Consider the following 22,289-nt stretch of genomic DNA (forward strand, 5'->3'; position numbering starts at 1 on the left):
AATGCTTTTCACACGGGGCGTGTGGGTATATTAAAAAAAAATTGTGGTATTTTTTTTTTGTTTTGAGATATTATATTAAAATTTAAAACTTGTACAAATTGCTCAAAAATCCCCAATCCAAACATGTTTTGCTTTGCACTCCCTAGCCATTTTTTTGTACCACATTTTTTTGTTAATTTGTACAACATCTTGTACCACATCTTGTATTGTTTTGTATCACATTTTATGACTTGGGACCCTAAAGCAAAACATGTTTGCATTTGGGGATTTTTTAGCAAATTGCCCTTAAAACTTTAATGATGTTTTTATAATAATATTTTATGTTATGGGCGGTAGTATGATGATTTGGTTTCAAAAAAATAAAAAATATAGATAAAGAAATATTTTATTATAATATGGTAAATATAGATAAGATGCAAATTTACTCAAATGAGTTAATGATATATTTTTATTAAATAAAAATATAATATTTTGTAATTTGTGAAAATAATATTTTTTTTTTTATCAAAAATCATAACATGATGACAACGATTAGTTATTTTAAGCCCCTCAACATTAATAATATATATCTTAATAATATATCATAGATTGTATAGATACATATATATATATATATATATATATTAAGAGTATGTTTGATAGAGCTTATAAGCTTTCGAAAATAGTTTATAAGTTATTACAAAGTTTATAAGCTCTTTAATTTATTTGACAATCTTTTTTCAAACAACTTATAAGCTATCAAACTAAGTTTTTTTAACAATTTATCAATTTTTTTTACTAAATTAAAATAAAAAATATTTTATTTTTTAATATATGTTAAAATTTATAATAAATTTTAAAACTATTATATATATATATATTACTATTTACATTACTTTCATAGTATTATACTATTTTGGTAATTTGATAATAAAAATACATTATAATACCAAACACATCAACATCTTTAACTTTTTTAAAATAAGTTTATCCAAACACTTTAATAACTTATTTTGAAAATAAGACTGACAACTTATCTAAAACAACTTATAAATTGTTTTTAATAAGTTTAGTCAAACATGTTAATTAATTAGATTTCTAGACATTAATTTTTAAATTTTAAATAAAATATATATTAAAATAATAATTAAATTATAATTTTAATATATTCTCGATTTATATTAGATTATTTCGAATATAGTAGATGTATTTTGGAAACACTCCACACTCGAATTGATGAATAAATTACTATTTACAATAAACAATAATACTTACCATTATTATGAGATAATATAAACTTACAATAAAAATGAAATAATTTAGATATTATCGTTGATTAAATCATATTTGTATCGAATGCTGATTTTTAATAAGATATTGGTTATAGTGTTAGAAAAATATAAGTTATTTCAAAAGAAATTATTAAATTACTTTTTTACTCCATCCGTTCCGACTATATAGTCATTTTTTTCGCACGCATATTTAAAATTATGTATTGAATACACTCCTGTAAGAGAAATCATTGGAAAAATAAATTATATACAAACTTCTTATTTTATTTCTATTTAATATATTCAAAAAATGGTTGCTCAATTTTTAAGATTTATTTACCAGAGATATGTTAGTAAAAGAGTATAAAAAATATTACTAAATATATGGTAAGCTTATATATTTGAAACATAAAAAAAAGTGATCTATATAATCAATACGGGGAAGTAATAAAATATTGTGACGTGTTTTTGTTTTTGTTTTTAAATAACTCGTACTATTTCTCCGTGATCATTTATTGATTAAAAGTGTGTTTGGTTACAGAATCCAACTCAACAAAAATATTTTTTTTCAAAAAAAAAAAATGGTCTTTTAAAAAAATGAATTGTTTGATTAGAAAAACTCGTTTTAGAAAAAAAAAAAAAAAAAACTTATTCTTCTACTCCTGTTTATAATTTTAAATAAAAACACTTTTCGATATTTATCCAAAAATCAAAATTGCTAGATCTTTTTTATAATATAAACAGTTAAAAATAACTTAGCTTATTTTAAAAGCTTTTTTTTTTATTTATATATCCAAAATGGCCCTAAATTCAGGGCTTATTTTCTAATTCAAGCTTCTTCTATCTTGGATCTCCATAGTCCATTCTCCGATACTTGCCGCTCATTTTTGTTTGACGGTGCGAGTTTCTTTCTGAATCCAGTTCAGTTCCCATTTCCGTTGTGGTTATTTGGCGATTGTGAACGTGTGAAATTTTTTTTTCCTTCTTCGAGTTGATGTTTATCATAATGGAGCTTAGTATTTGATCTGTGCAATTATGAGCTTATTAATTCACCGTTTTGGTGATAACCAATTGTTTGACAGCTCAACGCCGTCGGTCTGTGTTGCTATTTCTCGAGGAATTTTATTTTTGTAGGGTTCTTGCGTAGAAGAGCTGGAAATGGAAATTCATTTGACTTTATGTTCGAGTTCGTTGCCTTATTGTTGTATGACTTTTGAGTTTCTTCGAAGTAATTTATTAGGTTATTAGCCGGAATACTTGCAGAATTGTGTACATCTTTTTGGAACTGTAGAGAATCATTGGAGTTGGAGGGGATATTTTGATAGCTTATTTGAACACCGAAAGTATGTTGTATAAATCATGAGATTGCATAATTTGATACTTGTTTGTCTCCTGACATATATGAAAGAGTATACATATCTATTATATGGAATTGTGAATATAAATGTTAAGTGATGAGAGATGGGTATTGGGTAGATATCTCTTGATGTTCATTCTACCTGCTTTATTTTGGGTTTATCTTCTTTTCCTTTTTAATTTAGGTTTTATTCAGGATCCTTTGATTTGGGATGGTTATTCTTCTGTATGCTTCCCGTATTTCCCTTTCCTAGATTTATGTTGCTATTTTCCATGCATAATCGATGGATATGAATCGAAAATGAATTTTTTCCAGCTTATGGTAAGGTGATTTTGTGCTAATGCTGGATCGTTTTCAAGTAGATCCTGTTTCTGAGTTACAAATTTGTGTTGATAAACTTAGGGATCAAATGTCGTTAATGTTTATTTTTCCTTCTTTACAGAATTGATGGGGACGAAGCGCACCATGCAATCTCTTAGAAATGGCAGCGAAGAAAGATTGTCAGTTCCACCTGGATTTGTGTCTCTAACATCCTTGAAATTGAAGAGGACAGCAAAAGGTAGCGAGGAGGCTACTGATAATATGGCCATTGAAAGAATTGAACCGCTTAGCAATCATGCCATCAAAAAGTTTAAGACCTCACTCAATCAGAGACCATGGATACTTCATAATCAATTTGATAGTGCTCTGAAAAATAATAACCTTGAAGAGACTGAAGTTGACAAGGTTGTCTCAGCTTTCAGATATTATTTTTACGAACCCTTTCTTTTGAATTTGCACTTGTATAGTTCTTTCTTTACCTTCCATTTGCGGCCGTTTGGTTTTCCTTTCAAATATTTAGGCATAAGCTCATGGTGAACCAGGTTAAACATGGGGGGATCTGTTTAGTATGGAGGAAATCTAAACATAATCTCAGAAAATCTTAAGAAACTAATAAGATTAAATGGTTTGTTCTTGCATTTTCAAGTGGAGAAAAGCTTTAGTTTCATTTAGAGAATAAAGAAAGCAACTGATGAGGATTTGTGTTCTCAAAATGAATTTGTAATCAGTATACTAGCTTGATTTTGGATGTGATCCTTTGCATGGACAGCTATTTGCCAGCTAGGTGTAGCCTGGTGTACAGACAAAAATATAACTGTTTTGGCTTCGCTATCTGCTATTAGATAGGATGTTGGTGCACTCAGAAAACTAATTAGTTCATGTGTATGACACTAAGTCACAACATGGCAGTCTTGGAAACATTTTGGTTGCATGCTGCAACTCCAAAACATGCCCAGAGAGTGGGCAAAATATAAAATAAAGGATTTACTTTTAGCATGGCCATGATACAACGGGCAGTGTTCAATGAACTTGGAGACAAGTAATGTGATTAGTTAGACATTAAATGGATTAATAGCATAGAGAGTGGGCAAAATATTAAATAAAGGATTTACTTTTTAGCTTTTTGATGTTTGTTAATCTCAAATTACTCTTTACTGAGTAGTTGTAATTTTGTAATCATCCGCAAGTCACTGTGAGCTAGCTAATTCTGGTTTGATTTATCCCAACATTTGCAACCTATGTGGAACTGACATATGGGGTAGAGTTTAGACCATGTTAGATAATTTCCTCTGACGGATGACTGAGATTGAAGCTTTCTCTACCAGGGTCGCTCATTGAGAGCTAGCCTTCCAAAAGGAGTGTTCCGGGGATGTGCAAGTTGTCATGACTGTGTAAAGGTTGGTTCAGTTCCTTGTCTACTTATTTTCAGAATTAATATTTTTATGGCTCCGATTTTCTGTGTATGAACTTTCTTAATTAGTTCTGATAGGTGACTGCTAGGTGGCACCCCAAAGAGTCATGCTTGCCTGTGCTCGACGACGCTCCAGTATTCCATCCCACTGAAGAGGTATTCTCACATTCGATATATCCTGAAGCTTTTTGTCATTACAATTTTTTATTATTCTCTAGAAATGATTTAGCTAGTGCTGTTGCATATTCGTATGACCTAATACCAGGAGTTCAAGGACCCTATGAAATATATTTCCAAAATACGCCTAAGAGCTGAGAAGTATGGAATATGCCGCATTGTTCCTCCTCCTTCCTGGCGACCTCCATGCCTTCTTGAAGATATCAAGACATGGGAAAAATCAACTTTCAATACTCATATTCAACAGATTGATGGGCTTAAAAATTTGTATGTAACGAGAAAACTATCCAGAACTACAGAGAAATTGGAAGATCAAAGGCCAAGAGTTTCAGTAAGAATGGATCTTGAGTCTCTTAATGAAAGGGCTGAGCTCAAGCAAGCTGCTGTGAGCTCTGATTTTGAATCTGGGCCAGAATTCACCTTGCAAAGCTTTAAGAAGTATGCTGATGATTTCAAGGATCAGTACTTCCGCAAGAATGACGAAGCTACAGATTTGGATGTAAACTTGAATGCTGGCCATAAAAATCAGGGACCATTAATTGCAAGATTGGAGGGTGAATATTGGCGAATCATTGAGAATCCCAGTGAGGAAATTGAGGTATCTGACCGAAGTGTCATATTTAACCAACACAAATAACTTATTACCATCAGCTTGCTTCAAAATGTGACTTTAATTTGTAAAGGTGCTTTATGGTACTGATCTGGAAAGCCGAACCTTGGGGAGTGGATTTCCCATAAAAAGCTGTCAAGAAAATGAAGTTGAACATTCTGAATACGCGGAATCATCCTGGAACTTGCATAATGTCCCAAAGCTCCCTAGCTCTCTGCTTCCATTCGGATGTGACAGTACCAATGCCATTTTAGTTCCTCAGCTGTTTGTTGGAATGTGCTTTACATCACAGTGTTGGGTAAGACTTTGATTACTTTCAACTTCCTTTCCAAAACCGTTATGTGGTGTTTGTCCTGTGTTGTGATCAGATTGGTTTTGCTCTCTTTTCTCCATAGTTTTCCTTCTCATGGTTTGTTTTCCTGTCGGATGTTGGAAATAGAGAAATGAGGACCACCATCTCTATTCTCTATGTTACATGCACCTGGGAGACCCTAAAGTATGGTATGGTATTCCAGGAAGATATTGCTTCAAGTTTGTCGAAGTTGCAAAGAAACTGTGTCCGGAATTGTCCGAACATCCTTCATTAATTCACGAACTTGTGAGTAGCATTATTCTTTTATCAACATTGCTCAAGTTTGTCAAAGTATGGTACAATATTCTTTTATCAATTGAACAATATTATGCTATTGAACTGCCATTCACTTGGTAATTTTCCTGCGATTCAGTGAATGGACAGTACTCTGCATCTATGGCTATCACACATTTGTCATGTCAGGAAATGGAAACATTGGAGCCTATCACATTCATTTGGTTGATTTAAAAGTTCCTTTTTTTCCAGTTTAACACTCCCTTACCGATGTAGTTCACGTTTCTACCGAGCTTACTTCATTTACAACCACATTGATGAAGTGCAATATTTTCTGGTTTACCTGGTGCGTAACTTTTCTGTGTTTGTACAGGTATATCAACTCTCCCCCTCGATGCTGAAGTCTGAGGGAATACCTGTGTACCGTTGTGTGCAGAACCCACGAGAGTTTATTCTCATCTTTCCGGGAGCATATCATACAGAATTTGATTGTGGCTTCAACTGTTCGGAATCAGTCTGTTTTGCTCCTTTCGACTGGTTACCTCATGGCTTGAACACAGCCGAACAATATAATGATTTTCGTCGAAAGAGTTCAATTTCTTATGATCGACTGTTGATTGGAGCTGCCATAGAAGCTGTGACTGCACAATGGGAAACCTTAGTAATAAGAAATGATTCATTGGGTAATCAACTGTGGAAAAGTGTTTGCGGGAAGGGTGGGGTCTTAACAAAAGCACTTAAGGTATGTCTCTGATACAATGATTCTGCTAACGACAAAATCTTGTGAAGCTAACAAAAACACTTGAGGCATGTCAGCGATATGATGATTCTGTTAATGATGAAATCTTGTGAAGCACCTTACTTGAATGTTCCTATATGTGCACTTATGTAGGAAGGTCTTCTATACATCTTTTAGTCATGTGAGTCAAGTTCTGAAGCATGTCTCAGTTTCTAAAACTGAACTGGTTTTTGGTTGTCAGAACTTAGATATTGTGATACAGGGATAATATAAATTGGAGTTGTCTGGGTGATGAATATCGGACCCTTCAGTGCAAGTCTTTTGAACCCTGTACATTAGTTTTTAGACTTTTTTAGTTTCAAGATGGTAAAACCCTCTGCGAGTTGGGCGACTGTTTTGGACAGACCAATAGCCATTTTGGATTGTGGTAAAATTTTAGATTCAGTCATTTAAAATTAAAATTGAACTTCTTAACTTCAAATTTGTATATATGCTACCAGTTCTCTTTATCATCGCTGCTGGACATTTGTTCATTGGCCTATGAAGTTGAATGCGCTTGAATGAGTCTTTCCTTTATTTAAGTTCTGAACTAATCTAATGTTTGGTGGGTTGTGAAAATTTTTCTGAATTACGAATTTTTGCTTGTTTAGTCTCGTGTTCAACTTGAAAGAATTAGGAGGAAACACATAAGCAAGCCATCTCAATCAAGGGTGCTAGATGAAGCTGACGCTGCCACGAAAAGGGAGTGCAGCATATGCTTGTGTGATTTATACCTTTCTGCTACATGCTGTTTATGTTCCCCCGATAAATATACCTGTCTTCATCATGCAAAGCAGCTATGTTGTTGTACTTCCTGGGCTGATAAAATTTTCCTCTTTCGATATGAAATTGCCAAGTTGGACTCCCTTGTTGAAGCACTCGAAGGAAATCTGAGAGCAACCCATATCTGGGTGAAAAAGAAGATTCAACCAATTCCAGATTCCTGTGCTATGAAAGATTCTTTACATCAACCAGATTCAGGTGACAGGAGTCCCGCAGCAACGCCCATATCTCCACGTCCTGTTTCCCGTGGGCAGGACAATGTGCAACATTCAAATCCAGGTACAATCATGCTACCATCTGGTAGAGAAACATTGGTAATGTCATCTGTTATTCCCCCTTACGTTGTCCTTAGCGACGATGAGGGTGAAAAGCATTGATTATACCGTGTTTTAAAATGTGACCTAGAGAAGTTGCGTGCGCGATAGGAATTGGCTTCCGGTTAGCTCTCCATTCTCCACGGAACTGAAACAAAAAACAAATCGAGTCGTCGATAATGTTTTCAAAAATATAAGTTTTGTAGGTGATGCATTTTTTTCTTGTATAAGATAAGCAAAGCCAAAGTTCAAAATTTTGTAAAAAAAAATGGTGATGATGCTCCGGAAAATCTGGATGACTTGTGTCAGCTGGGGTGGACATTCTGGTCGAGTAATTCACGTCCTGACCCGAACCAAATATGATCAAGTATAAAGTTACATGATTTGGAGAATTTTTTGGGTTCTGGAATATTTGAACCCAATATATGTTGGGTTGGGTATTGGGTAGTCATTTCCTGTACAATCGGCTCGAAGCCTGAAAAACGAGATCTATACCCGCCCACCCCTAGTCCAATTGGTTACTTGGCCATCGCATCATGGCACATCATCATTACTTGTACCATGCTTAAACTTCCCGGGTTCATTCAATGCTGGCAGACTCGCCAGAGCGATGCCAGTTTGTCAACATCCACTGCATAAATTCATTTGTATATTTGTATTATGATATGAAAATGAATTTGGGCCATTCGATGCAGCTTTCGGGGATAGTATCGAATTTTCTTACTTCCCGAAGTGTCATTACATCTCAGAAGTTGTTGACCTCTGGACATTGCAAGATGGCGCGACTGGTTTATAATCACCATGATTTTCGCTTATTAATTTTTTAGTAGCTGAATTTGATGACGTCTTTCTCACGCAGAAAATTAGCAAGTGAAGAAAAAGGTATTTATAAGCTTTTAGCCGACGTGAATCCAAAACATATTTTTGCTTTTATCGGTGTATTTCAGTATAGGTCTTTAAGGAAATCAATTTTTATTCAGAGAACTAAAAATTGTTTTTATTTTAAATTTTTCGTAAGCAAAGTTTTGTTTTAATCTAAATTGCCCGCACAAATAATATGTTAGGTTCAATCACGATTTTGTAATGAACCATTAATCGGAATTGGAATCACTCTCTCAAAAATTATAATTGAAACGATTGGATCCAAAATCAGAACTAGAATTGAGAATTTATTTGGTCGATTCCGATGCTTAGAAATAAGAAACTCTGATAAAAAGAAAAGTGCAGAGAAATATAATTTATATATGTTGATCTCTTTTTTTTATATAAATTAAAATTTCATTTATATTCTTATTTTTTAGTTAAAAAAATTAAATATTCATGGCATGCTATAATATAAAATTGTTAAATAATTAAATCTAACTAGTTTGACTCATTAGTCGTACCATTACTTTCTCTTAGCCGCTAGAATATAGACATCATGATATAAGATAGTTGAATCACGTTGGTACAAGAATGCAGAAGAATTGTATGGGAAGACAGTGCATGGATTTCGTTTATCACTTATCAGGTAGAAACCCATTTGCGCCTCTACTGATATGTTGGCAGCATGGCAGACAGCTTTGGCTGCCACGGAGCGGAAAGCAAGAGCAAGGGCAGAGGCAGCGGCAGCTGAATATGAAGAAATCCAGCACCGTGAGCTTGCCGGTTTAGGCACTGGTACGATGACGCATACAGTAAGGGCAGCGGCAGTAGAATATGAAGAAATCCAGCACCATGAGCTTGCGGGTTTAAGCACTGGTACGATGAAGCATACAGTAGCTTCATGTTCATTCGTGGAGCACTCAGAGATTATGGTATGTTCATTTCGTTTTTTTTAAATTTTTTACAATGAAATATTAATTGGTTGGCAAATTTTTATTAGTTTTGGTATTATTGTACAGTGAGTCGTCGGGTCAAAATCCCACGTCCTTGAAGCTTGTTAACAAGACTCACACTACTAAGTCTGTCTCAACCTTTCGGAGCGTTAATGTAAGTTTTGCATGTGTGTTTGCGTATAAATTTGGATGTTATAGTGCAGTTGTTTTATTCTAATTACTAAATTACGATGTTATTATCATGCAGGTTGCGATGAAGAGCAGAGTCAATGAGATATCGCAGCCCTCCTCATCTCTTTCCCGTTGGCAGGAACTTACCCGTACGGAGATGAATCGATCGGATTTTGATGTCGTTGGAGGTGTGCGGATAGGGAAGGTGCGTGGAGTAGGGATGCAGGAGGCATCTGGTATCTTCCCAGTTGCAACTTCACCACGTCCACGGGGATCCGTGGATGCTGGTACATTCATTGCCGCCAAAAAAGAGGGTTTAGCCGCCGTTGGAGAACAGAAACGTGTTGCCAGAGAGGAGTTGAAGGATTTTCGAGCACGGATATCATTGTTGGAGGACCAGGTACGCATGGTAGTCTCTAGCATCGCGCATAGAAACTCCAGGCCTCCATCGTCCAGGGCTCCATTGTTTAAAACCTACACCATCCAAGAATCTATCGTATGTGTGTGGCACGCATGGCGTCGACCATGACAACGACGACGACAAGATTTGGGATGCTAATGACCCGTTTATTTAGTTTGTTTACATTTGCATGACATGTTTCTATGTTGACGTATTGTATTTGGATGTCAGCTCTCTGAATTCTTAGCTAAGATTTTAGACTGATGAAATTATAAAACAGGGGACGGAGAAAATCTGAAATGAAGGTGTCTTGGAATCAATAATGAATCACCATAGTTGAACTCAAGACAAATTTTTTTTTAACGCATGCATATATACAAATGTCTGTACAAACCTTTTGCAGTAAGAAAGTGAACCACAAGTCAAAACCTCAATCACCATCATCAGCTATGTTGAGCTGCTCATCAAATTCTACTCGCATCATCTAATTGTAACAAATACGTTATTCGGGGTGAGAATGACCTTTCCAAAACCTGTGCAGGCATGAATTACCTGTCATCGCATCACAAGAAAACAGTAGAAAAAGTCGCGAACAGATTGATAGTGTTTATGTTTCCTTTCTTGATCTGCCCCTAGCCGCAGTACTCTCACGTTGGTTCCGAAAATGGCTAAGCAGCTGTTGAGCCTGCTTCAAAATAATGAAAATGATCAAAAGACTATAAAACTTAGCACTGGACATGAGATAAATGGAGGATATGCACCTTTTCTCGGGCTCTAGGAGTGCCTGATTGAGTCAAAGCAACGAGAGGTGGAACCGCACCTTCTTGCAAAACAATCCGACAACATTTGGGGCTATTAATGCACAGCTGCATCAGTACAGAGGCAGCATTCTCCTTTCCTCTTTGAGATCCCAAATCGACAATCTCCACAAGAAGCGGTATGCCACCTTCTCGAGCGATGGCTGAGCATCCTTCTGCAATAGTCGACAAATTAGCGAGAAGTGCAACGGCTTTATCCACCATTTCTGTCGACGGGTCCATCAATACAACCAAATGTTTCACAGCCCCTGCTTGAACGATACGAGCCTTGTTTTCGTGAAATATTGAAAGGTTAAACAAGGCTGTTGCGGCATCTTTCTTCCCTCTGACAGTACCTGATCCTAACAGATCAACTAGAGCTCGAATTGCACCTGACCGACCAATTTTGATCCTGTACTCATCCAACAGCGAGAGGCTAAAAAGAGCAGCTGCAGCATTCTCCTTGGCCACCGAGTTTCCATTTCTCAAAACATGGATGAATGGTTCTAGAGCACCTTCCTCCGCAATCTTAGCCTTCAAATTTTCGTTAATTGACAAATTTAGCAGAGCTGTAATGGCATGTTCTTGAGCAAGGTTCGTATCAGAGTGTAACAAGGAGATTAATGGGGCAATAGCCCCGCATTGGACTATAATGAAGCGATTTTCCACATTATACTTTGCAAGAAACCGTAATTCTCCAGCTGCTGCAGTTCGCAGTTCAGTTGATTCGCTCTTCAAGTCTTTGATTAGTTTTTCAACATGAGAAGTAGTTGTCAAATCATTGGACCCTGAGGTGGATGAGAATGAAAGTGCTCTAAATGAGTTAGGATTTCTATTTGTTGCCATTTCATCCATTGTTTTGGCGCTGTGATATGGTTTTCCACTAAATGAAGCCCCGGAAATTTTATTTGAAAAGGAGGAAGAGGGATAAGAAGATGTTACGTCGCCAGATCTATCACTTACACCATCTTGCTTGCTTGACATCCTGGAAATTTCGGATGACCCTGTAGGGAGATACTCAATGCTGGAAACAGCACTTGATGTTGACTCAGTCCTGCTATGAACATAAGAATGTTCAGGGGAAGATTGATCAAATTTCTCAGCCTCCTTTACACAAACACCATTACCATCTACATCAAGCCCACTGGAAACACCAATTTTTTTCTCCTCAAAACCAGAAGAGGATCTTGAAGTTGAACATGGGTGACCATCTTCTTGGCTAATTCGTTCAGGAAAAATTTCAACCGAGAGGATATCTGAAGGGTTTCTGGAAAGCTCAACTTTGTTTTCGCTGCACCAGTTTTCTATCAGAGCTTTAACTGTATAATTGGGAATTAGATTATTGTGTGAGAGTTTGTGCCGAGTTTTGGGGCAAGTCACGAGTCCATGATCCAGCCATTTTTGGATGGCCACACGGTTGTAAGTTTGGCCAGAAGACACAATCACAGGATCTGACATGAGTTCCAAAGATAATGGACAGCGAAAATATGAAGGGATCTGAATACCATTAATGACCTGAGTATTCTCAAGCTTAACCACCATAAAATCATGAATTTGATTCACAAGATCAACAGCTTGAGAGATTTCATCCAAGTTCCTTTTTGTTCTATTGTCTTCAGCTTTCTGCCTTTCCTTTTCCAATGCAATATGTTCGCTCAAGAGTTCTTGATTTGATCTCAAGTTGAGGAACTCAACAACCACAGTAAGATGCTTGGATTCAAGATTTTTCCCTTCGATTTGTATTTTAAAAATTTCTTCTATGTCTTGTGACAATTTTCCAAGATTCAGATTTTGAGATTCCTGCATACAGAACTGGAACAAGAGTCTAAAATTACATATTCTTATGGTATTATTGGATGCTACCGGCCTAGTATTATAATTGTGCAGTGAATTAAAACACTCCATTCGCACAACTAATAAATAACAAAGAATGGAAAGTTAGCTGGATCATTACCTGAGCACGAGATAGACTCAAAGTGGTTGGTGATGATTCAGATAGTCTACATAGAACACAAGAGAGTGTGACTGAGGAATTCTGGATTCTAATGAACAAGGGTTTACATTCTATCGCCTGTAAATAATTTATAATGAAAAATAAGAAAAAAAAATTGTCAGCCAGCACACGGGTTATGAAAATTTTAAGGCATTATGAAATTTTAGTGAATTCTGGAACAAGAAATGATACAACTTAATTGCTAACATTGTGTAGAATCTCACTTGTGAGGAACCGTGGGTGTAAGACATGGCAAAATTAATGCCAGTTCACAAAAGGATATGACGATTTTCCAGAACAATCTTATATGCCGATGGAAGTGACTAAACAACAAAGCCAAGTGAAAATTACTCACACATAGAATCTTGCTTGTTTTGGGAGACCATTTCTCAAGGAATATTCTAGCCTCATTCACTGCAAAATCGAGCTCTTCACACTCTTTAGACAGAGCTTCATCCAAGGGCAGTTTACAATCAGCAACATCATCAAGCACAGCTTTCAAATGCTTCAAGAAAGATGCTATATTTTGGTATTCCTTCTCAACCGGCATTGCCTTTGACATGCAGCATGTTACCAGATGAACGAATCGCGAAACGCTGTTGATGAGGCTTCGTAACAATGCTAAATCCATTCACCTGTGTAAATAATGTCACCAATAAAATTAAACAATAGGACATGAAAAAACAAGAAGGATAACATTTATATGATAATACACGTTCTGGAGTGGAAAAGGAGAGAGACGGTTCAATTCGAGGCATGGTTCAAGCACAACTAACTTAATTATACTCATTCAAGGTACAGATTTTTTGAATATATGGCCATAAACCAGAATCTGGATAACCACATATAGTATAATTTCAGTTAAAACGGCATTTGTCAGTTTCAAAAGCCACTTAAGAAACAACTTTATCATGATACAGTTCACTTTAGAATTCAGTTACATCCAGTTATGAGAATAAGAGCCAATGAAGGAAAGGTGATATCATAAAACATGAGAAAATGAAAAAGGAGCAATTAAATAAATACTAGGATCACTTTAGAATTCAGTTACATCCAGTTATGAGAATAATAATTTTCGCATTAAACATCCATCGAACTCCTGATATCTCTAGTCAAAATATAGAGTGGGGCTACATATTTTTTCAGTATAAAAAATAAGCGAGAAAAAGAACTAAACTTATCACAACTAAACGTTGAGAAAAATGAAGTTCAGATCAAAACGCCCAGAAAGGATCTTCCACATCAATTGTCTCTCTCAATCATCAGCCAAAAAGATAGGAACATGTATCGTAAGTATCTCAACCAAAAATCCGGAACCTTGGAAGCAACTTTATCAACATGAAACATCAAAATTAGTGGTAGACTGCAAGAAATTTTCACATATAATCCTTCAACGTTCCATGAGGTCGATAACTGCTTATCAGAAAAAGTATGCCACACATTCATGCCAAGGGGCAAAATCAAACAGCCTCCTCAACAAATTAGCTGAAAAAAAGATATGAAAATGACCATAAAAGTGAAATGGTGCACACACCAATCTGGTAAACATCAGGGCAAAAATTACCATCTATGGCACTTCATGTGTTCTTTTAAAGAAAAATGCTGTTATCTTGTTTCACTACAGAATTTACACTCGTCTTTCCACTGAACTCAACTCAAAACAGAAACAATGTGTTGTTTTCATGAGCAAAAATATAAACTTTGCCCCAAAATACATCAACTTGCAGCTGGGCTCGAAGGCTACCGACGAAATCACCCTATTTTCCAGAACCACTCGGTTAATCCAAAACCCAATTTATCTCAAACCCATGGTCAGAAACCCGTAATATAACCCAGTTCTGCTAAATTAGTACCAATATACTAAAAAAATACCAGAGTGGGTTGAAAAAGTACCTCTGAAATATTGGTTGGGGAGCAAGAAGACTGTACAGTGGAGACAAGAACAAAAAGACAGATCTTGATGAATTCCAACGAACAATCAATCAGGCTTCAAAACGGAAACCCGTGTGCCCAATCAATCAACTTCACAAAATCAGCAGGAAAATTTCATGAAAAACAACCCCTTTGGCTCAAGACCAATAATTCCTGCCACCCCTCTGCATCTTACTTCATTTCTGGAAAGAATAAAAGGCTGGGAACACCAAGAAAAAGCAAAAGCGAGGAAAAGGAAGAAGAAAACAGGGCGGTTGAATTCGTGGGTCCCCTTCATATCTGCAAATTTGCTGGTTGTGGGGATGAATAAATTGATGAGATGATTATTTAATTATTACATCATTGTCATTATTGTTAGATAATTACGAAAATGGAGAAGATCAGAAGAGTATCTAATCATCGTTAACACCCAAAACAAAACATTTTTTTGATAAACAGGCGAAGATGATGACAAGATTTTGAGCAATTATGTCCCGACATAACAAATTTTCCTTTCACAGGAAAAGAAATCATTGCTGTTTCCAGTTGCAAATTGTACGAGGAAGTGGCAGAGGGGTAATTTGCGTCCACATACCTACCAAGCAAGACTAGTTGCATTTAATATACACTGGCCACACATAACAACGAATTATGTGCATATATTTTTATATATATAAATTTTATTTTTTAAAATTTTTTAATCTACAATTAATTTAATTTTGTATAAAAATACAACTATAAAATATTTATATACCCTTATATTAACCATTGTCGGGACCGTAATATGAACATTAGATGTGTTACACTCACCGTTATCGAAGAGTTGAAGATCGTAGTCCAAGACGTTTTTTTTTGCTACGATTTTTCGGTTTAATCGAATTTTTATTTTTAAATTTTTTTTATTTATATTAATTAGTAATAAAAATAAATAAGAAGAAATTAAATTTGAATTTTTAATTTTTTATTTTTAGGAATTTGATTTCTAATTGTTTTTTTTTACCGACAATACTATATATATATATATATATAAAGAAATTAGACGGCAAAGGGACACTAGTTCTATGGAAAATTTGATTTCTATTGTTCTATGGATCTATGATACACAATTTTCTCTCGCATAAGTAATCCGTTTTCTTTGCCTTTTCCCTGAGGATCCTCCAATTTCTTTTCTTCCTTCATTGACGCTCTTTCACGAAGCTTAGCCTGCACCTTTCGGAATAGTTCAACAATTTCCTTTTCCCTAGGGCCAGGAGCAGCAGTTGCCTGAAATTTTTGGCTTCCTGATGTGGAAAGCAAGGATCCATTTTTGGAAGAGTATGTTTCTGACTCTTCAAGGTCTTTAAAACCATCTTTTTCTGCACTTTGCCTCTTTCCATTGTGGGAGTAGCCGTGCTTTTTTTGCCTCGAGTAATCCGAGCTCCTCCTATAGTTGCTAGGACTTGCATTACACAGAAATGCCGTTCGCCTAGAAGCATGTCTCAAAGATAGAAACTTCACATCAGACACGAGCTTGACGCCACCATGAGAAGAATCCAAGGATGTTTTTCCAGAAACACCTGAGCAAGGAAGACATCTGCTATCAGGTGGCCCACATCCTGCAATGAGAAGAGCGTCATTACAAACGAGAAACCATTTTTTGGTGGCAAAAATTATATCTTTCTACCAGGAATACAGTGAAGTAATGCGAGACAGTACAATAAATCTAGCTAAACGGGTTCACGTAATCAAAACCTCAGAAATTATTGTGTTGGAAATGGAATTGCCCCTACCTACTAACTCAATCAACGGCTTCAAGAAAATCAGCATTCCCATTATATCAGACAAGGGAAAATTTATCAAGGGATCGAACTCAACCGACACCACCAACGAGATTGTGTATACCCACGAGACGGACAAATATTAACTCGACAGCAATTCTTCCAAGACGGTCACACTTTCCATTAATGGACCTCGTTCTTTCAGATATTTTATCAAACACTAGCCACGCATCATCACTGGATACAAATGCACCACCCAAATCCTCCAACTCTCAAACATATGCATCCGTTACACAAACACCAACCATATCCACGAGTAAAGATATCTCAGCACCAAAATTCCAAGTAAGAAAACTCGCAACCATTTATTACATCGCTCTAATCCAATGTGCGTGCCTTGCTTCATAATTTATACAAAATTTTCACACAAACATATATACAGAAATAAAGACACGATTTTTACCTGGAAAACTCCTCCAGCTGAAAGAAATCGAACGCGACATGGTGAAAAACAGAAAACTGTCTTCCCTTTCAGGCGTCACGCTTGTTCATTCAGAATATACGCGTATACACACATAATTGGCCCAAGTATTAAAGCCCATCTTGTCTCCAATCGAATCGGACAAATAACAAACGCAATTTAATATGGGCCCAACTATTAAGCCCATCTTTCTCGCCTCAAATTACACCCATGGACCCTCATTATCTTTGATAATTATGTTATTATCCTTATTTTAATATAAATCCAAGACTGTTAGATAGAATAATATTTAATTATAATAAAAGTTGAATAGTCATATGAAAATTCAAACTTAGTAAACAAGTTATCGCTTATGTACATTTGATAAGATTATATATAATATAACACGATAAACAATTCTCTTTTAAAAACCGTAATCTAGGACCGTTTAGGCGGTGGGTAGTAAAACACCGCTTAATTTTTTTAAAAATGGTAAATTCAGGCAGTGCTGAAAAAATCGGCCTTCTAACGGGTAAAAAGCAGTATAGGTGGTTGGATTTTAAAAAAATTGATTCATGTGATTTAAAAAAAATTATTGAACAAAGTTATGCATATTTTTGTTGAAATATATTCACATAAAAACGTATGTAGATTAATAATCATGGTTGAAAATTTTTTAATGAATATATTGAACATAATTATGCATATTTTGACTCATTTTAGATATTATAAAATATTTATATATTTTGTATTAAAAAAAACCCGCCTAGACTAACGCTTAAGCACCTATGCGTTAAGCGATGAGCGACCGTCCACTTAACACGTTTTAGAACCTTCGTAAATAATACTACATATTAACCCATATAGATATTTTTATAAATTTAATGGATGTCACATAGTTGGACAACTAGACTCAAATTTTATATATCTATACAACTATATCGTATATTTTAGTATTATATATATATATGTTAATAATATATCCTTGCTAATCATCCACGAGCTAAAACTATAGAACAAAATGATCTATTGATAAAAATATCCAAAAAAAAAAAAATCATCATCCTAAGTTCGGTAGAGTTCCAACTTCCAAGTAAAATAATGACATACATAATTTAATTCAAAAAAAATCTAATCTAAATGTCTAAGAAGATGCCACGTGTCGGTATCTAACGACTTCCAACCCTAACAAAAACAGCAAAGAGGCAGCAACATTCCCAGAACCAAAATCTTGAAGATTTCTTCCGACAAAAGAATCCATGGAGAAACTCGACTTATCGAAATTGAAGCTTGCATCTTCCTCCCTGGGAGAGCGGCTGAAGACGAGCGGCGCCCAGATGGGTCGCACGATCAGCTCCAAAATGAAGGAAATCCTCCAGACCCCAACCCCGGAATCCAAGATCGTCGACGAGGCCACCGCTGAATCCTTGGAGGAGCCCAACTGGGGCCTCAACCTCCGCATCTGCGCCATGATCTCCCGTGATGAGTACGACGGTGCGGAGATCGTCAGGGCTGTGAAGAGAAAGCTGGTGCCGGGGAAGAATCCAATGAGCCAGATTCTGAGCCTTGATTTGCTGGAGACGTGCACTTCCAATTGCGAGAAGGTGTTCTCCGAGGTGGCTTCGGAGAAGGTGTTGGAGGATATGGTGAAGTTGATCGAGGATCATAGGACGGAGCATGGGTGCCGGGTGAGGGCGATGCAGCTGATCCGGGCTTGGGGGGAGTCCGAGGATCTCATGTACCTACCTGTTTTTCATCAGACTTACATGGTACAGCTGACAGTTCCGTTAATGTTTTGTGTTTTCTTTAATTTGTTGGTGGTATTCTCGAATTGTGTTTGGCTGTTTGCTTTGCATTGTTCATGTTGGAATCCTAGACCAGATTCAATGATAAGGTGGGATCGAATTTTGACCATCATTTATGGGGTATTGGGCAATTCCCCGGTCTTTTGAGAAATCAGGGAAGATGAACGTGAAATTGGTGTATATTGTATATGCAAACTTTGCAATTTTAAATGGTTTTCACTGAACTGGATGATTATTGAATGTTTCAATCTAATGGGAGCCTATGATGTTAGTTTCTCAAATGACTTTCGATCAAACACTTGACCGGCACTCTTATTGTATGAATCAACTTCATGAATTTTTAAAAGTGTGATGTTACTCAAGTTTTTTCGATTCTGGAGATCTAATTTTATCTTATTTTGTAGTATTTGAAGTCGAGGGTGATTCCTCCAACTGCACCAGAAGAAAGTTTACCATCACACAACCTGGAATCTTATCTTGGTCCGCAGCCACTGACGCCTCCTGAAAGATACCCTGTTCCTCCTACTGCCTTGGAAAATGAAGAAGACGCCGCGTTCATGCATTATGGTTTCCAGTCCATCGAAGAGAATAAAGAGTTTCTTGTCGTGACTCGAAATAGTCTTGATATTCTGTGCAGCATATTGAATTCTGAAACTGAACCAAAGCCAATAAAGGTTACCATTTTTGCATATTTCCTCGTCTGTTATGCCGTTACTGTGATTTTCTCGCATATTGTACACACTTGTCATAGCTATCACAAGGTACTGATCATGATGATTTTTCTTGACTGGAACGGTATGAATGAGGGTATTGGTAAGTTAAAGACGCTTTTTTTTTACCTTAAATGTTTGTGTGAGGTTTCTCTGAAGTGTTCTAAATGTTGTTTTTCTTCACTAGTCCATAAAATTTGGTAGTTTTAGATGCTCTCTGATTTACCTCTCTGCTTGATTGTCTATTGTCTTTTTCGTTTTTCTTAGCGTTCAATATCCTATCAAACCTCTTATCAAAAAAAAAAATTACTATCAAACCAACGCACCTTATCATTCCAATTTTATCGAATAGCGGCATTTTGTTTTGAAAACTTATTTTAATGGTGTGAAAAAATTAATGAAAAAGACAAAGCCTATAGGTATTAGCAACAGATGCATGCTAAGGTTCAGAGATATCGTAGAGCATATGCGATAGGAGAGGCAACGTCATATTAAAGGCAGACACCTTTATGGTTGAATCTAAAAATCATAAGAAAATTTCATCGTCTATAATCAAATGTAGTTAGTGAACTATTAATAATTAAATTAAAACTAAAATCCGTTAGTCCGTGAACAGAAGGAAACGACTATTGTTTTATGCTTCACATTGAGTTGACTATCCTCATATTTAGGACGAAGTGCATTTAGCCATCAAAGTGCATCAAGGCGTCTTCTTCATTGAAATTAACAAAATTCTCATGGAGCAATTTGGGCCTTTTTTTGCAGGATGAGCTAACAGTGAGCATGCTGGAGAAATGCAAGCTATCTCTTCCTGTTGTACAGAGAATAATCGAAACCACATCTGATGATGAGGTCATGCTTTTCGATGCTCTTAATCTCCTCGACGAACTTCAACTGGTCATATCCAGATACAATGAAATGACAGCTGCCTTCGAATCAGGACGTCAAACAGATCAAGAGGAAGAAGAACCAGCTCGGGATTACACCTCAAATGAAACTACTGTGCCAATTCAAAGAGAAAGTGAGAGCAAAACTGAAACTCCGGTTAACACATCCACAGATAGCACAAAATCTGGAAAACCAACTTGCCAAGAAGAGAGTGGTGATCATAAGACGAGCTAAGTATGAGAATTTACTTCCTATCATCATTCTTTTCTGTGGCGGCTTCGGAATCAGTTTAGCTTTACGGTGAATAAGTTCTTTTACAACAGCCTGTTGCGTGCAATGTAGTTTTGTAGTAATTTGTCAGGATGTAATTAGTTAGCGGGTTTACCTGCTTTGGGATGTTTGATACTTTGATGACTGTCTATGGTTTAGTCTCAACATGGTGCAAAATAAAAATTATTCGAAAGAATTGAAACTGCGCAAGGGTTAGTCTCGCTCATCTTTTGTGGCTAGACCAAGCTCTTATGTTGTGGTCCACGTTACCACGCCCCGTCTTGCTCATCTTATGTGGCTGGACCAGCTCTTATATTGTGATGCACGTTAGCACGTCGCATGGTCAAGGTTAAGGTGGGGATGGACTGATCAGCACTTTCAAACAGGACAAGAAATAAGGTGTGTATATTTACTATGAACACAACATCCCTTTGTCCTACAAAAGCATGCATAGCACATACTTCAATTTTTATCAATTTTAGTCTTGAAACATTCATTTGGCTCTTTTGATTTCGAATTTTGGAGTGCTCCAATTTTGAAATACTGATTAGTTCTAACTTGAAATCACAATATCGATTTTAAGGGAAAATATCCTTTTTTGTATATATAAAAATAATCATGTATTTAATTTTATTTTTTTTTGAAGAATTCTTGTATTTAATTAATTACTGAAGAGATGTGGAATTTTTACATTACACGAAGTAGCTCCAAATTCAAAACACTTACGACTTTACTCTGTATTGAGCTCACAAAGCAAATATACGACACTGATTTCATGACCCATTTCTTGAACCAATTCCCAACCTCTTTAAATTATAGATCCAAAGCAAAGTAACATTTTTTTTTATTTTTCATTTTTCAATTCAACTAGCTTCAAAGTCAACCATTTTTAGTATTAGGGGTAATTCTTCATATAATAATGTTTCCTTGCTTGTTAAGCTTTAAGAACACAAAATTTGAAGTTTTTGATTATTAATATTTTGAATTTATAAACCGTCCTTTTGGTGATAACATATAAGATCGAAATCCATTCAGCGATGCTTCATGATGTATATAATTAATTAATTAATAAAACAAATTAATTCACCCTGATTAGATATTAGAGCTAATCGTATCTTAAAAAAAAAAACAATTTTAAGAAACCAACAAAAAAATTAGCAGCAGTTCCCAGGTGCGGCGTTCGGCGGAAAATATATACATATTGACCAAAAGATCATATCATATAATATTATATTATATTTAAATGTATAGCGTATGCTTACAATGAAACTGGTGTAAAGCTCTAAAAACAACATTAAATATTAGGTCACTTTGATGTTTAAGTACAAGTTTAAAGTTGGATTATATCACATATTTTATTTAAAACGATACATTAAATCAATTCGATCCATATTTACAAAAAAAATATAAAGTCTAAGTTATTGCAATCACCCAACAAAAAAATATATAATCCTTGGTGTTAATTCTATGCTATGTATATAGAAATTAGAATCATATAATTAGTAGTCCAAATTGGATGATAATATTTGTCAGTACGTATCTAAATTCTGATTCAGAAACTCGGAAAGAAGATTTGAAAAAATTAATTACAAAATTTTATTTTATTTTTTAAAAAATAATATATTATACACAAATGGATTTTCATGTTCCTTAGAACCCCACATACAGGCCTTCTATGTCTGCACTTCACTTGACACCCCATATATATATCTCACCCCAAAAC

At 35.6% G+C, this 22,289-nt stretch overlaps 4 protein-coding genes across 16 annotated transcripts; 2 read left to right on the forward strand and 2 right to left on the reverse strand.

The window, feature by feature from the left end:
- Window positions 1-2,066: 2,066 nt before the first annotated feature.
- On the forward strand, window positions 2,067-10,269 carry LOC140891543 (putative lysine-specific demethylase JMJ16). Of its 11 annotated transcripts, none has more exons than XM_073300070.1 (12): window positions 2,067-2,147; window positions 3,050-3,333; window positions 4,254-4,325; window positions 4,418-4,495; window positions 4,605-5,114; window positions 5,200-5,424; window positions 5,566-5,724; window positions 6,086-6,454; window positions 7,102-7,552; window positions 9,136-9,383; window positions 9,471-9,558; window positions 9,652-10,269. In XM_073300070.1, the coding sequence occupies exons 2-11, from the start codon at window positions 3,055-3,057 to the stop codon at window positions 9,471-9,473; spliced, it is 2,394 nt and encodes a 797-aa protein (XP_073156171.1). In that variant the 5' UTR covers window positions 2,067-2,147; window positions 3,050-3,054; the 3' UTR covers window positions 9,474-9,558; window positions 9,652-10,269. The 11 variants fall into 11 exon arrangements, with proteins under 11 accessions (XP_073156171.1, XP_073156177.1, XP_073156178.1 ...); XM_073300072.1 differs by having other exon boundaries at window positions 2,084-2,170; XM_073300071.1 differs by lacking the exon at window positions 2,067-2,147 and adding an exon at window positions 2,454-2,593.
- A 69-nt stretch (window positions 10,270-10,338) lies between these two features.
- Window positions 10,339-15,220, reverse strand: LOC140891544 (U-box domain-containing protein 3-like). Of its 2 annotated transcripts, XM_073300082.1 has the most exons (5): window positions 14,659-15,220; window positions 13,121-13,400; window positions 12,727-12,843; window positions 10,737-12,584; window positions 10,340-10,660 (listed from the first exon to the last, which is right to left on the reverse strand). In XM_073300082.1, exons 2-5 carry the CDS (start codon window positions 13,394-13,396, stop codon window positions 10,583-10,585), a joined length of 2,319 nt encoding a protein of 772 aa, XP_073156183.1. In that variant the 5' UTR covers window positions 13,397-13,400; window positions 14,659-15,220; the 3' UTR covers window positions 10,340-10,582. The 2 variants fall into 2 exon arrangements, with proteins under 2 accessions (XP_073156184.1, XP_073156183.1); XM_073300083.1 differs by lacking the exon at window positions 14,659-15,220 and having other exon boundaries at window positions 10,339-10,660; window positions 13,121-13,414.
- A 475-nt stretch (window positions 15,221-15,695) lies between these two features.
- On the reverse strand, window positions 15,696-17,014 carry LOC140893145 (rho-N domain-containing protein 1, chloroplastic-like). 2 transcript variants are annotated; one of them, XM_073302210.1, is made up of 2 exons: window positions 16,897-17,014; window positions 15,696-16,271 (listed from the first exon to the last, which is right to left on the reverse strand). In XM_073302210.1, the coding sequence occupies exons 1-2, from the start codon at window positions 16,934-16,936 to the stop codon at window positions 15,754-15,756; spliced, it is 558 nt and encodes a 185-aa protein (XP_073158311.1). In that variant the 5' UTR covers window positions 16,937-17,014; the 3' UTR covers window positions 15,696-15,753. The 2 variants fall into 2 exon arrangements, with proteins under 2 accessions (XP_073158311.1, XP_073158310.1); XM_073302209.1 differs by lacking the exon at window positions 16,897-17,014 and adding an exon at window positions 16,446-16,865.
- Window positions 17,015-18,075: 1,061 nt separating this feature from the next.
- Window positions 18,076-20,776, forward strand: LOC140891245 (TOM1-like protein 2). Its single transcript, XM_073299635.1, has 3 exons — window positions 18,076-18,662; window positions 19,103-19,372; window positions 20,174-20,776. The coding sequence occupies exons 1-3, from the start codon at window positions 18,153-18,155 to the stop codon at window positions 20,528-20,530; spliced, it is 1,137 nt and encodes a 378-aa protein (XP_073155736.1). The 5' UTR covers window positions 18,076-18,152; the 3' UTR covers window positions 20,531-20,776.
- The last annotated feature ends 1,513 nt before the right edge of the window (window positions 20,777-22,289 follow it).

This window comes from Henckelia pumila, chromosome 3 (assembly GCF_033568475.1).
Source record: "Henckelia pumila isolate YLH828 chromosome 3, ASM3356847v2, whole genome shotgun sequence".
NCBI lineage: Eukaryota > Viridiplantae > Streptophyta > Magnoliopsida > Lamiales > Gesneriaceae > Henckelia > Henckelia pumila.